Genomic DNA, 15115 nt, shown 5'->3' on the forward strand with positions numbered 1-15115 from the left:
TTTGTAGTTGCAAGGCAATGCCCTTAGTAGGGTAACATTCCACTGCTCTCAGATGTAGATCCTCAACTACACAAAGTGCTGACAATGAGAAACACCTAATTGCCTTGTAGTAGAAGCAATCCGCATAAAACAGTTTCACAATAAAACTATATAGTATTAGCGGTACCAGATCCCCTTCCTTCATGCGAGGCAGGAGGCAGCAGGTCACTTTCAAAGACATTCAGTAGAAGCCTAGAATGATCTGATTTATTGCAAACACTACAGCTCCTGTATAAGCAATTCTGCTAGGACATGATATATTTGCATACTGTTTGTCCAAAAGGACCCCATATCGAGATGATAAGGGATAGATAGGCTAGATAAGTTTATTACACAAGTGTTAGGAAGTCCTTGTACTGTCATAAGGACAGATTCCAGTACATGGGCCAACTCTGAATTGTATACTGCTAAGCAAGGTGTTCAGCATGCACCTGGCAGAGATATGTATGCTTGGCTATACCCAAAGGTCTACTTCACGGGGGAATCAAGACACTATAGAACAGTAATCCTCCATTTCTGTTTCCTTCCAATGTAAATTATGAAACAAGGAGGAGATCACCTTTTGATATATATTTGACCTTAAATTTCTTGGAACGTACCCTAGTTTAAAAAGTATGTTGTCAAAACAAAGCTCTTTCAACCAACACTTCGTAGGTCAGACTGCTAGTTTAAAATTAGCCAACTTATTAACATTGAATATGTGATGACGTCTACTTGTATTAGTTTCACTGGAAATAATGAAAATATAGCCTTTATAAGCCTGCTTCACTCTATGTAGCTGTTTTCAAGCTGCAAACATCTCTGTATTAACATGCACAAAAATTCAAGTAACAACAGATCTATTTAGAAAAACAGCTTTTTGTACATTGTATAAAAATAATGACAATTTAAAAAAATTGACAATGTATTTGTGTAGGGAGGAGGAGGAGACAAGCATCTAAAGAGCAGAAGGCAAATGAAAACACCAACAGTACAAAATGATATTATAAAAACACTTCAAACCCAGATGAAGGCTCCTGGCAGCAAGCTGCAGCCTCCCACTCTACCAGAAGCGATATGGCAAAAAAACATTGAAAACTGGAACAAGAGCAAGTAGAAGTCACAATGACTAAGGGCACACACTAAGCATTTTTGTTAGGACCTGAAATTTAGATTAGATCCTACCGTATCACTATGATTCTGCCTTAGCCATATACTCCTTCTCTATTCCCTGCCTTAGAGATGTACTCCTTCTCTATTCCAGTTGCCTCCTATCTGCACCAAAGAGTGAATCTGGACCACAACCACCAACTAAAACTACTCACTCAAACAAGGCGGAGGCGGGGGGGATGATGGTTAAAGTGTTTACTCAAAATATCACTGGGGAGGGAGGGGCTGAAGAAAAATTTTAAAAACTCTTAATTTAACATTTAAAAAAAATCCATGTACTTTGAAAAAGATAACAGTAAGCAATAAGAAAAGCATGAAATACAAAAACACGTATTAAAATATTGGGTACCTAACATAGTAGAATGAAAAGATGAAATTCCAAATGTCAGGATTTGGGGAACAGTAGAACTTGGATCCAAAACATAGTTGTGATAGGGTATCATCTAATATAAAGTCGATAAGAAAATATCCACCAATTTTAACAAAGCAGAAGCAGACCCATAAAAGTCTAATCCAATAATGAATGGAAAGACTTCTATTAATTTCAATGGGCTTTGAAATTGTCCTTTAAAAAACACAGTTATGTAACAGTCAAGGGCAAAGTAGCCCCAGTTTTACTAACTTGAAGAAATGTACCTGATATATATTGAAATCTGCAAGTCTAACCACAATAGGACTAGACATCAGTTTGCCCTTTGGTTGTTGGGAAGATACAGAGGAAGCCCTAGATGTTCCTTTCGGTATCTGTTCCTTGCCTGTAGGAAAGAATAGTGATGGAATCATTGAAAAGAACAGTCTTTTTTACAACACTTTTAACATTTCATGGAATTAGAGCATTAGCGATACAAACAAAGTACCTGTTTGTAGGTTCTGAGGAGACACAGCAGGTGGTGATTTGGGAGGAGAATCTATGACCTGGTCCTTCACAGCCTGCTTAAGCAATTCGACATTGCTTTTGAATTCATTTAATAATTCTTTGGCCCATCCACTTCTGGTTTTAGTGGCATCACTATAGTGCATCCAGTGATTGCAGCTGTCTCCTGCAAGTAAGAGGAATGGAAGAAATATTAACTCATTTGAAAGTTTGTTTCTAACTGGATAACAAGTTTCCACTATTTTACAATTCTTCAAAATATAATCTCATTGCATGCTGTAATTACAGAACAGAAGTTATAACAGACGTTAAAAAGAGAAATTATATATTACATAAAAACAAGTCTCACTGCTTCACAAAATCACTCGGAAAACAATATTGCCACCCGCCTTTTAACACCATGTCCTGGTTTCGGCTGGGATAGAGTTAATTTTCTTCCTAGCAGCAGGCATAGTGCTGTGTTTTGGATTTAGTAGGAAAAGAATGTTGATAACATGCTGATGTTTTTAGTTGTTGCTGAGTACTGCTTATGCTAGTCAAGGACTTTTTCAGCTTCCCATGCTCTGCCAGGCGCACAAGAAACTGGGAGGGGGCACAGCCAGAAGAGTTGATCCAAACTGACCAAAGGGCTATTCCATACCACATGACGTCATGCTCAGTATATAAACTGGGGGGGGGTGGCCGGGGAGCAGCGATCGCTGCTCGGGAACTGTCTGGGTATCGGTCGGTGGGTGGTGAGCAATTGCATTGTGCATCACTTGCTTCGTGTATCATTATTATTATTATCATTATTATACTGTTACTATTAGCATTACTATTTTACTTTATTTCAATTATTAAACTGTTCTTATCTCAACCCAGGAGTGTTTCTCATTCTTACTCCTCCGATTCTCTCCCCCATCCCATCAGGGTAGGGGGAGTGAGCGAGCGGCTGCGTGGTGCTTAGTTGCTGGCTGGGGCTAAACCACGACAGTCCTTTTTGGCGCCCGAACAGGGACTCGAAGGGTTTGAGATAACAACAGATTAACCAGAGTGTATTAAGGAGTCTGTTAACAGTTGCCGGTCACGATATTAGTTCTTCTGATCTGCACCATGTTCTTTTTTTTGCAGCACGCGTTAAAGCTTGCTGTCAGTTTGTGTAGTGTGCTATGCTCTGCAGTGATTCATGATCTTTTGCTTGGGAGGCTCCTTATCAAAACCCTGACCTTGAGCATTCTTTGGTATTTGGGTTTCATACAGAAGTCACTACTGTACTTCGGGTACTACCTCATAGAGAGAGTTAGCAATTATACTTCTTACTCTGAGAGGCTTGTTGTGGAGGAAATACAGAATGGCACCTTTGCTGCTTTCTTCTATGATGTTTCCTCCTTCATTACAACAACTTTCCTGTATCTTGAACACCCCTGGGCAGTCAAGATACTTCTATTGATAATTCTTGGGAATGTTGTTTCCGTTTTGATAAAGGTCAGTAAGCAGTTTAAAAATACCATCCAGAGATCTACCCCAAGGCTGGATAGTTATGAGTGGCAGGGTGTGTGGGAACGTATGCGCAAGTACCTAGGGCAGTGGGGACCTCCAGTGTTTTGGAACTTCACCCCTGAACAAGTGCAGAATCCTGAAGAATTAGTAAAGTATTTGGAAGAAGTATGTTGTCACCCTGGTAGCTCCAGAGAGACACAAATCATTGCAACATGCTGGGGACTGGCCCATGCCTATCGAGCTGTGGTCAACGCTAATCAGTACCCTCAAAAGAAAGAGAAGGTCTCTGGATCTGATGACAAAACAACAAGCACTGTGGCTACTCAAACCCCCACTACAGGCCCTGCGGCTACTCCAACCCCCACTACAGGCCTTGCAGCTACTCAAACCCCTGACCCAGGCACTGTGGCTACTCCAGCCACAGCCATGAGCACTGCGGCTACTCAAACCCCAGTGACAGACACTGTGGCTAAACCAGAGAACCAACCTGCGCCGGTATCAGTTGCCCCTATACAGAAGAAAAAATACACGAGGAAATCAGTTCGTTTAGTAAGGGATGAAGATGAACCAGGGCCATCACGAGAACCAGAGGAGGAAGAACCCATAAATGAGATGGTGACCACCCGATCCCTATCCCTGAGTGAGCTGCGAGATATGCGAAAAGATTTCGGTCGTCATCCAGGCGAGCACATCATCACCTGGCTGCTCCGATGCTGGGATAACGGGGCCAGTAGCCTGGATTTAGAGGGTAGGGAAGCCAAGCAGCTGGGATCCCTTTCCAGGGAAGGGGGCATTGACAAAGCAATTGGAAAAGGGGCAAAACCGCTCAGCCTCTGGAGGCGACTTCTGTCAAGCGTGAAGGAAAGGTATCCCTTCAAGGAGGATGTTTTATACCGCCCAAGCAAATGGACCACCGTAGAGAAAGGTATCCAGTACCTGAGGGAATTAGGCGTGCTGGAGGTGATTTACAGTGACCTGAATGATGAGCAGTTAACCAAAGACCCAGATGAAGTCAGGTGCACACAATCCATGTGGCGGAAGGTGGTACAGAGCGCACCAGCATCGTATTCCAACTCGTTGGCAATACTAGCCTGGAAAGACGACGAGGCACCAACGGTGGATGAAGTGGCTAGACAACCCCGGGACTACGAAGAAAAGCTCTCTTCCTCCCTACGGGCCTGTGTCTCAGCTGTGGAAAAACTGTGCCAAGAGTTCCAACAACTCAGAGAGGATCTGTCCTACTCCCCACCTGCATGGACCAGTGTCTCAGCCATTAGGAGTCAACATCCCTATGCTCAAGAGAGAGGATATAGAGGATACACACCACGGGGCACCCTGTGGTTTTACCTGCGTGATTATGGAGAGGACATGAGAAAGTGGGATGGAAAACCCACCTCAACCTTAGAGGCACGGGTGCGTGAGTTGCAAGGAAAAACTATTAGAAAAGGCGGTTCTCCCAGGAAAATTGCAGCTCCAGTTTCCAGTGAGCAGTTCCCGAGACAGAGTAAGAGGGCTAATTTTACTTCCGACCTTGATCAGGGGACTTTTGATTCACATTTACAGGAAGTGAACAGCGAATACTGTGACCAGTGTTAGAGGGGCCCTGCCTCCAGCCAGGTGGAGGAAAGGGACAACCGGGTTTACTGGACTGTGTGGATTCGATGGCCTGGAACGTCAGACCCACAGGAGTATAAGGCTCTAGTGGACACTGGTGCACAGTGCACGCTAATGCCATCAAACTATAGAGGGGCAGAACCCATTTGTATTTCTGGAGTGACAGGGGGATCCCAACAGCTAACTGTACTGGAAGCTGAAGTGAGCCTAACTGGGAATGAGTGGCAAAAGCACCCCATTGTGACTGGCCCAGACGCTCCGTGCATCCTTGGCATAGACTACCTCAGGAGAGGGTATTTCAAGGACCCAAAAGGGTACCGGTGGGCTTTTGGTATAGCTGCTTTGGAGACAGAGGAAATTAAACAGTTGTCCACCTTGCCCGGTCTCTCAGAGGACCCTTCGATTGTAGGGTTGCTGAAGGTTGAGGAACAACAGGTGCCGATCGCTACCACAACTGTGCACAGGCGGCAATATCGCACCAACCGAGACTCCCTGATTCCCATCCATAACCTGATTCGTCGACTGGAGAGCCAGGGAGTGATCAGCAAGACTCGCTCACCCTTTAACAGTCCCATATGGCCAGTGCGAAAGTCTAATGGGGAGTGGAGACTAACAGTGGACTATCGTGGCCTGAACGAAGTTACACCGCCGCTGAGTGTTGCCGTGCCAGACATGCTAGAACTTCAATATGAACTGGAGTCAAAGGCAGCTAAGTGGTATGCCACAATTGATATTGCTAATGCATTTTTCTCCATCCCTTTGGCAGCAGAGTGCAGGCCCCAGTTTGCTTTTACCTGGAGGTGTGTTCACTACACCTGGAACCGACTGCCCCAGGGGTGGAAGCACAGCCCCACCATTTGCCATGGACTGATCCAGACAGCACTGGAACAGGGTGAAGCTCCAGAACATCTGCAGTACATTGATGACATCATTGTGTGGGGCAACACAGCAGAAGACGTTTTTGAGAAGGGAAAGAAAATAGTCCAAATCCTTCTGAAGGCTGGTTTTGCCATAAAACAGAGTAAGGTCAAGGGACCTGCACAGGAAATCCAGTTTTTAGGAATAAAATGGCAAGATGGACGTCGTCAGATCCCAATGGATGTGATCAACAAAATAACAGCTATGTCCCCACCAACTAGCAAAAAGGAAACACAAGCTTTCTTAGGCGTTGTGGGTTTTTGGAGAATGCATATTCCAAATTACAGCCAGATCGTAAGCCCTCTCTATCAAGTGACCCGGAAGAAGAACGAATTCAAATGGGGCCCTGAGCAACAACAAGCCTTTGAACAAATTAAACGTGAGATAGTTCATGCAGTAGCCCTTGGGCCAGTCCGGGCAGGGCAGGATATTAAAAATGTGCTCTACACTGCAGCCAGGGAGAATGGCCCTACCTGGAGCCTCTGGCAGAAAGCACCAGGGGAGACTCGAGGTCGACCCCTAGGGTTTTGGAGTCGGGGATACAGAGGATCCGAAGCCCGCTATACTCCAACTGAGAAGGAGATACTGGCAGCATATGAAGGGGTTCGAGCTGCTTCAGAAGTGGTTGGTACTGAAGCACAGCTCCTGCTGGCACCCCGACTGCCGGTGTTGGGCTGGATGTTCAAAGGGAGGGTCCCCTCTACACATCATGCAACTGATGCTACATGGAGTAAGTGGGTTGCATTGATCACACAACGGGCTCGAATAGGAAACCCCAGTCGCCCAGGAATCTTGGAAGTGATCATGGACTGGCCAGAAGGAAAAAACATTAGAATATCACCAGAGGAGGAGGTGACACGTGCTGAAGAGGCCCCACTGTATAATAAATTGCCAGAAAATGAAAAGCAATATGCCCTGTTCACTGATGGGTCCTGTCATCTCGTGGGAAAGCATCGGAGGTGGAAAGCTGCTGTATGGAGTCCTATACGACAAGTCGCAGAAACTGCTGAAGGAGAAGGGGAGTCGAGTCAGTTTGCAGAGGTGAAAGCCATTCAGCTGGCTTTCGATATTGCTGAAAGAGAAAAGTGGCCAGTCCTTTATCTCTATTCTGACTCATGGATGGTGGCAAATGCCCTGTGGGGGTGGCTGCAGCAATGGAAGCAGAGCAACTGGCAGCGCAGAGGCAAACCAATCTGGGCTGCCGCATTGTGGCAAGATATTGCTGCCCGGGTAGAGAACCTGGTTGTAAGAGTTCGTCATGTAGATGCTCATGTACCTAAGAGTCGGGCCACTGAAGAACATCAAAACAACCAGCAAGTAGATCAGGCTGCTAAGATTGAAGTGGCTCAGGTGGATTTGGACTGGCAACATAAGGGTGAATTATTTATAGCTCGGTGGGCCCATGACGCCTCAGGCCATCAAGGAAGACATGCAACGTATAAATGGGCTCGTGATCGAGGGGTGGACTTAACTATGGACAGTATTGCACAGGTTATTCATGAGTGTGAAACATGCGCTGCAATCAAGCAAGCCAAGCAGTTCAAGCCCCTTGGGTATAGTGAATGATGGCTGAAATATAAATATGGGGAGGCCTGGCAGATTGATTACATCACGCTCCCACAGACCCGCCAAGGCAAGCGCTATGTGCTCACCATGGTGGAAGCAACCACCGGATGGTTGGAAACATATCCCGTGCCCCATGCCACCAGCCGGAACACCATCCTGGGCCTTGAAAAGCAAGTCCTGTGGCGACATGGCACCCCAGAAAGAATTGAGTCAGACAACAGGACTCATTTCCGAAACAACCTCATAGACACCTGGGCCAAAGAGCACGGCATTGAGTGGGTGTATCACATCCCTTACCATGCACCAGCCTCCGGGAAAATTGAGCGATACAATGGACTGTTAAAGACTACCCTGAGAGCAATGGGTGGTGGGACGTTTAAACATTGGGATACGCATTTAGCAAAAGCCACCTGGTTAGTCAACACCAGGGGATCTGCCAATCGAGCTGGCCCTGCCCAATCAAAACTTTTACGTACTGTAGAAGGAGATAAAGTTCCTGTAGTGCACATGAAAAATATGCTGGGGAAGACAGTCTGGGTTACTTCCCCCTCTGGCAAAGGCAAACCCATTCGTGGGATTGCTTTTGCTCAAGGACCTGGGTGCACTTGGTGGGTGATGCGAAAGGATGGGGAAGCCCAATGTGTACCTCAAGGGAATTTGATTTTGGGTGAAAATAGCTAATGAACTGAATTGTATAATATTAATTGCTTTATAATACTGTATGTTATCTCTTAACTATATGTTATCTCTTAACTGCATGTTAATATAATAATATAGTAGGTTAATATTAAGTATATAATACTATATATTATGATTGCTATATGCCGCATCAATGGTATTGCAGTAAGAATTGCCCAGCTTAATGAAAATGAACTTTGATGAAACCATGTTGGAATGAGAACTGACTTCAGCATGCAACAGTCCAACACTGCACACCACCTCTCCTGCTCTGAAAGACTGTGATGACAGATGGAACCCAAAGTCATGGGCTAAATGAACTCAATGGACATTTTAGAGGGATGGGCCATAGACGAAGGGAATGATATCTGTGTGTATATCAAGATAGGGAAAGCGGTGGTGATGAATTAGAACACATTGGAAAGGGGAGGGCCTGTGCATGACGTAGATGGTATAGAATAAGGGGTGGATACTGTCCTGGTTTCGGCTGGGATAGAGTTAATTTTCTTCCTAGCAGCAGGCATAGTGCTGTGTTTTGGATTTAGTAGGAAAAGAATGTTGATAACATGCTGATGTTTTTAGTTGTTGCTGAGTACTGCTTATGCTAGTCAAGGACTTTTTCAGCTTCCCATGCTCTGCCAGGCGCACAAGAAACTGGGAGGGGGCACAGCCAGAAGAGTTGATCCAAACTGACCAAAGGGCTATTCCATACCACATGACGTCATGCTCAGTATATAAACTGGGGGGGGGGGGTGGCCGGGGAGCAGCGATCGCTGCTCGGGAACTGTCTGGGTATCGGTCGGTGGGTGGTGAGCAATTGCATTGTGCATCACTTGCTTCGTGTATCATTATTATTATTATTATACTGTTACTATTAGCATTACTATTTTACTTTATTTCAATTATTAAACTGTTCTTATCTCAACCCAGGAGTGTTTCTCACTCTTACTCCTCCGATTCTCTCCCCCATCCCATCGGGGTAGGGGGAGTGAGCGAGCGGCTGCGTGGTGCTTAGTTGCTGGCTGGGGCTAAACCATGACACACCGCTAACTAATGCTCAAAACATCACTGATATTTCCAGTTCAGAGAGATTTGATGACACATTTCTGTCATATGTGAGAACATGCAAAAAAAATGTTTCATTGAAAAAAAAAAAGTGAGAGCAAGTAACAGAACAATGTTCTCATGCTCACTTTTTCCAAGCTTATCTTTCCTGTCAGAACTGTGTCCTAAGAAGTTCCTGGTCCCTTTCCAGAAATGTATTCTTTTTGTCTTGGCTCTCTAGCACCTTTATGGCACACAAACAAGAAGGTAAGTTCAATCAGTGCTGCAGCACACGCAGCCTTAAAAAAATCAAGCCCAGTGGAAATTCTTTTATTCCTAACATGTTTCTGTTGGCCAAGCACTTAAAGAAATTGAGATCTCTTCAAACAGTCCTTGTAAAGACAGTCTACTAACCTGTTCGATAATAAGGATATAATACAAATAACTTCTATCAGGTGGTACATCACTCTTTAAATACCAGCATGTGAAAACTTACTTTATTTGGGACTTAATGAAGTTTTGGATACTTACACTGGGGATGAGTAGATATGGTTGCTATTAAAATAGGAAATGCTTTGGGAAAAAAAATCATGATTTCAAGTCTAAATGCAAAGATTTCAGCATGGAAGAAACTTTAAGTGAGGGGCCTATCACAAGAGACAACATTTTTCCCCACCCTCCTCACAGCCTTTTGATGGTTATTCACATCTTACATTAAATTCAAGTCCATGAAGCTGGGATTCTCCAAAACAGGGCTGAAGTGGGGTCACCCCACGCATATGCACATAAGCTATAGAGTACCTACAGGACAGTAGCATTATAGGGAAAGCACTCATACCCCTTCTGGGAAGTCAGTACGGGCAAGTGCCTCTCTGAAATGCCTGCACACTAACATATGCAGCATGAGGAACATGTGGGAGCGGGAGAAATTGGAGATCTGCATACAGTTGGCAGGGTTATGATCTCATTGGGATCACAGAGACATAGCAATATAGCTCACACAACTGAAACGCTGCAAAGGATGGACACAGGCTCTTTGCGAAGCACAGGCAGGCAAGGAGGACGAGTTGCCACTTCAGTGGGAACACATGGAACCCTGCCTTGAGATGGATGATCAGCCAGCTGAGTGCTTACAGGTTGGGATTAGAGGACAGACCAACATGGATGATGTTGTGGTGGAAGTCTGCTACAGACCGTCTTATTAGGAAGATGATGAGGATCATCAGACAACTGGAAGAAGTATCATGTTCACAGTCCCTGGTCCTCATTAGGAACTTTAGCCACCTCCAGTATCTACTGGAGGGACAACACAGCAAGACACAAGCAATCCATGCAGTTTCTGAAAGTGCACTGATGGCCACCTCTTAACACAGGTAATCAAGGAGCCAAAGAGAGCACGTGTTCCGCTGGACCCGATTCTTACAAAAAAGGAAGAACTGGTCAGGGATGTGAAAGTCAGGGGCAGCCTTGGCTGCAGTGACCATGACATGGTGGAGTTCAGGATTCTGAGGTGAAGGAACAAGGCAAAAAGCTGAACGACCACCCAGGACTTCAGGAAAGCAGCCTTTGGCCTGCTTGAAAGAATCTCATTGGATATAACCCTGGCCAGAAGAGGGGTCCAGGAGAACTGGTTAATGTTCAAGAATCACCTCCAAACCAAAGAACGGTCCACCCTGAAAAGCAGAAGATCTAGCAAATGTGGAAGCAGGCCTGTGTGGATGAACCAGGAGCTCCTGACTAAATTCAAAGATAAAAAGGAAGTGTACAACATGTGGAAACAGCATCAGGTTACCCAAAAAGAATACGGAGGACAGCATTAGGAATGTCAAAGCCTGTCTGGAGTTGAAACTAATGAATGGCATTAAGAACAAGAAGAAAGGCTTCTACAGGTGTATCACCAGCAAAAGGAAGAGTATGGAAAGCTTGGGCTTGCTGCTGAATGGGACAGGGGACCTGGTGACAAATGACATGGAGAAGGCTGAGGTGCTCAGTGCCTTCTTTGCCTCAGTCTTCACTGGTAACACTTGCCTTCAGAATTCCCAGGTCCTTGAGACCCTTGGGAAAGTCTGGAGTAAGGAAACCTTCCCCCCAGCAGAGGAGCATTAACTTTGGAAACATGTAAACAGATCAGACATGCACCAGTCCATGGGATCCTGATGAGACGCAAACAAGTGCTGAGAGAACTGGCCAATGTCATGGGGAGGCCACTCCAAATTATCTTTGAAAGGTTATCATTGAATACTGATCAGGAGAGGTTCTTGAGAACTGAAGAAAGCATATGTCATTCCTATCTCCAAGAAGAAGGATGAAAAGAACAACAGGCTGGTCAGCCTCACCTCAAAGAAGGCAATGGAGGAAGGTAACAGAGGGCAACAGAGCAAATAATCCTCGAAACCATTTCAAAATACATTAAGGACAGGAAGGCGATTGGGAGTACAGATGCATGGATTTATGATGAAGAAGTCATGCCTGATGAACTTTACAGCCTTCTACTATAAGGTGACTGGCTTGATGGATGAGGGGAGAGCAGTGGATGGGATGTTGTTTACCTCAACTTTAGCAAGCCTTTCAACACTGTAACATGCTCAGTGACAAAATGATGAAGTACTGACTAGGTAAGTACACAGTGAGGTGGACTGGAAACTGGCTAAACTGTTAGTCTTCAAGGGTTGGGATCAGCAGCATGAAGTCCAGCTGGAAGCAATCATCTGTGGTATACCCCCAGGGACAATATATCTTCATTAATAACCTGGATGATGGGACAGAGTGCACCCTCAACAGCTTTGCAGATGGTACAAAACTAGGAGGAATGGCTGATACCCCAGGTGGTTGTGGAAGGGACCTCAAAAGGCTAGAAAAGTGACCCAACAGTAATCTCATGAACTTCAAAGGGAAATCGAAGTCCAGCATCTGGAGTACAGGCTAGAGGCTGACCAGCTGGGAAGCAGCTTTACAGAAAAAAAAAAAAAAAAACCAAACCCGAGACAATAAGTTCAATATGAAACAGCAATGTGTCCTTGATGCAAAGAAAGCCAACAGCACCTTGGGCTGCTTAGGAAAAGCACTGCCAGCAGGTCAAGGAAGGTGATCCATGCCCTTTGCTCAACCCTGGTGAGACTACAACCAGAGTGCTGGGTCCAGTTCTGGGCTCCCCAGTACAAGGTGGCCATGAACTTACTGGAGTGAGTCCAGCAAACGATCATAAAGCTACTTAAGGGACTGGAACACCTTTCAAGGAAAGGCTGAGCTAGCTGGGATCATTTAGCCTGGAGAAGAGAAGGCTCAGAAGGATCTTATCAATGTGTATAAATGACTGATGGAAGGAATAAAGATGAGGGAGCCAGATTCTCCTCAATGGTGCCCAGTGACAGGACAAGAGGCAATAAGCACAAAGCAAAATACAAGAAATTCCACTTAAAACATTTAAAAAAAAAAAAATAATGCTTTTCTACTGTGACGGTGGTTAAACACTGGACTAGGTTTCCCAGGGAGGCTGTAGAGTCTCCACCCTTGGAGCTATTCAAAACCTAACTGTACACAATCCTGGGAAGCTAACTTTAATTGACACCACTTTAATCAGAGGGGTTGGACTAGACAATCTCCAGAGGTGCCTTCCATCCTCAATTATTCTACAATTCTGTATATGGAGATGTCATTGCCACATTTATCTGTGAAAAGTGAAGAGCAGGCCAGATTGTAACAAGAAAACAGTATTTTAGTGGAGCTGGCACTGATGTTGCTACCATATGAATTTATTGCTGGTTGCCCAGGAAGAAAATGCTTTCCAATTTCTCATATTGTCTCAATATATCAGCTTGATCAAGAATTTCCTGTGCTGGAAAATGTCCTGCATGATGGCAAAGCAGCAGCCTTCTCTGATCATCATCCAGCAACACATCAGTTGCACAGATAATGGGTCTGGATAAAAGCTTCTGTGAGAGCAGGTCTGGGAGGACTAGTAAAGCAATAGATTGCTGTACAGACAGGTTTACAACATCCAGTAAGTCTGGCTTATGTTAGGGTTACCACAGTCCATGGACACACAACCTGCTTCATTCTTCTTAAGTACTACAAAAGGCTAGATTTTCAATGGGTTAGAAATTTACCCTACAGCAATTATGTCTCAGACTCCCTTTAGAGTCTTTCTGGGTGGGGTCTGTCACAAAAACACACACACTGCCCCCGCCCAACCCCCAAGAACTCTATCTGCAAAATAAGTAATTGTTGAGGGCTTTTTCCTGAAAGATTAATCACAATTTCCAAGAAGAGTATACTAAAAGAGCTATTTGTAAATATTCCATGAGCCAGAGAGGTACAAAACCAGAAAACAGTCTGGTAACAGCCACAGAAGTATATAGCTGTTTCCTCCTTGCCCAGTGTTACAGAGTATTAATACTGTGTTGTCCTTCAGTATGCAATACTGCAGAACCTCAACTTCAGGGTAGGAATGCTCTGCATATCAGGCGATAGCCTGATACAGCAGTATATAGAGGCACAATACCTACATGGCTAGAGAACTCCCTTTGAACTTTCAAGATTAGTATGTGCTCCTTTTTGAGCAAAGCGACTGTCGCCTCTGTGGTGATAGCTTGTCCATAGAATTGCCACACTCTTCTAAAACAGTGAGATGATGACAACATCATCAAGTGGAAAAAGAAACTTCCTGGCATGTTCCCTCCCCCTCCACACATACACCGTATTGGATCAAACACCACCACCTTTTGCAATTTTTGTCATAGCTTACTAGTGAGACCTAGATTTCTGTTACTTAAACATACTTGTACAGAACACCATTTAAGACTGCAGGAGAACACTACCTTTAGATGCACCGCCTTTGCTCTGCAGATGGTCTTTTCCATCTCCGGTTTCATGTAGTGGGAGTTACGTCCCATGTAGCCATTACCTAAAAGCACTCTCAGTGAGCTTCTAACATGCCCATCCAAGAGCCTACAGTGCATGCTTCAATCTGGGTAAAAATCCTTCCAAAAGAAACAATCTATTTATTTCCCTGGTTCTCTACATTTTCTCTGAGGAGAGCTCACAGAAATCATAGATAGATCAGACCCTCACTTAGACATAGTAGGAATCAGAAGCAACGGTAAATGAAAAACATAGCTGGGTCACAAGGCAGGCACGTCTTAAACCTCTAAGGTCCCACTTTTATAGGACAGGAAACCAGTATCACAAATTTCAAACCATATCAGGCCAATCTATAGCAAAGAAAGAATACTATTTTTCTTAAGCATATTATGACTGGAGTGCTGCACTGGAGGGCTATAAGCTCTTCAGAAGGGATAGGCAGGGAAGGAAAGGTGGTGGGGTGGCTCTGTATGTTAGGGAGTGTTTCGACTGCATAGAGCTTGACAGTGGTGATGACAAGGTGGAATGCTTATGCGTAAGGATGAGGGGAAAGGCCGGAAAGGTGGATGTCCTGTTGGGAGTCTGCTATAGACCACCCAACCAGGATGTAGAGGTAGATGAGGCATTCTATAAACGGCTGGCAGAAGTCCCACAATCGCTAGCCCTTGTTCTTGTGGGGGACTTCAACTTGCCAGACATCTGCTGGAAATACCACACAGCAGAGAGGCAGCAGTCTTGGAAGTTCCTAGAGTATGTGGGGGATAACTATCTAATGCAGCTGGTAAGCGAGCCTACCAGGGGAGGTGCCCTGCTTGACCTGCTGTTTACCAACAGAGAAGGGCTTGTGGGAAATGTCGAGGTCGGAGGCCGTCTCGGGCTTAGCGACCACGACAT

The 15115-nt window shown here is 44.9% G+C and overlaps 1 protein-coding gene across 1 annotated transcript in view; it reads right to left on the reverse strand.

Annotated features, from left to right (window-relative positions):
- Positions 1 to 15115, reverse strand: part of BLTP3B (bridge-like lipid transfer protein family member 3B) — a 69574-nt gene that overhangs the window by 19588 nt on the left and 34871 nt on the right. Inside the window, 2 exon segments of the mRNA XM_075714683.1 lie at positions 1825 to 1943; positions 2046 to 2228. Of these exon segments, the coding sequence (XP_075570798.1) occupies positions 1825 to 1943; positions 2046 to 2228 (302 nt within the window).

The sequence above is a fragment of the Pelecanus crispus genome, chromosome 1 (assembly GCF_030463565.1).
Source record: "Pelecanus crispus isolate bPelCri1 chromosome 1, bPelCri1.pri, whole genome shotgun sequence".
In the NCBI taxonomy this organism is placed as follows: domain Eukaryota; kingdom Metazoa; phylum Chordata; class Aves; order Pelecaniformes; family Pelecanidae; genus Pelecanus; species Pelecanus crispus.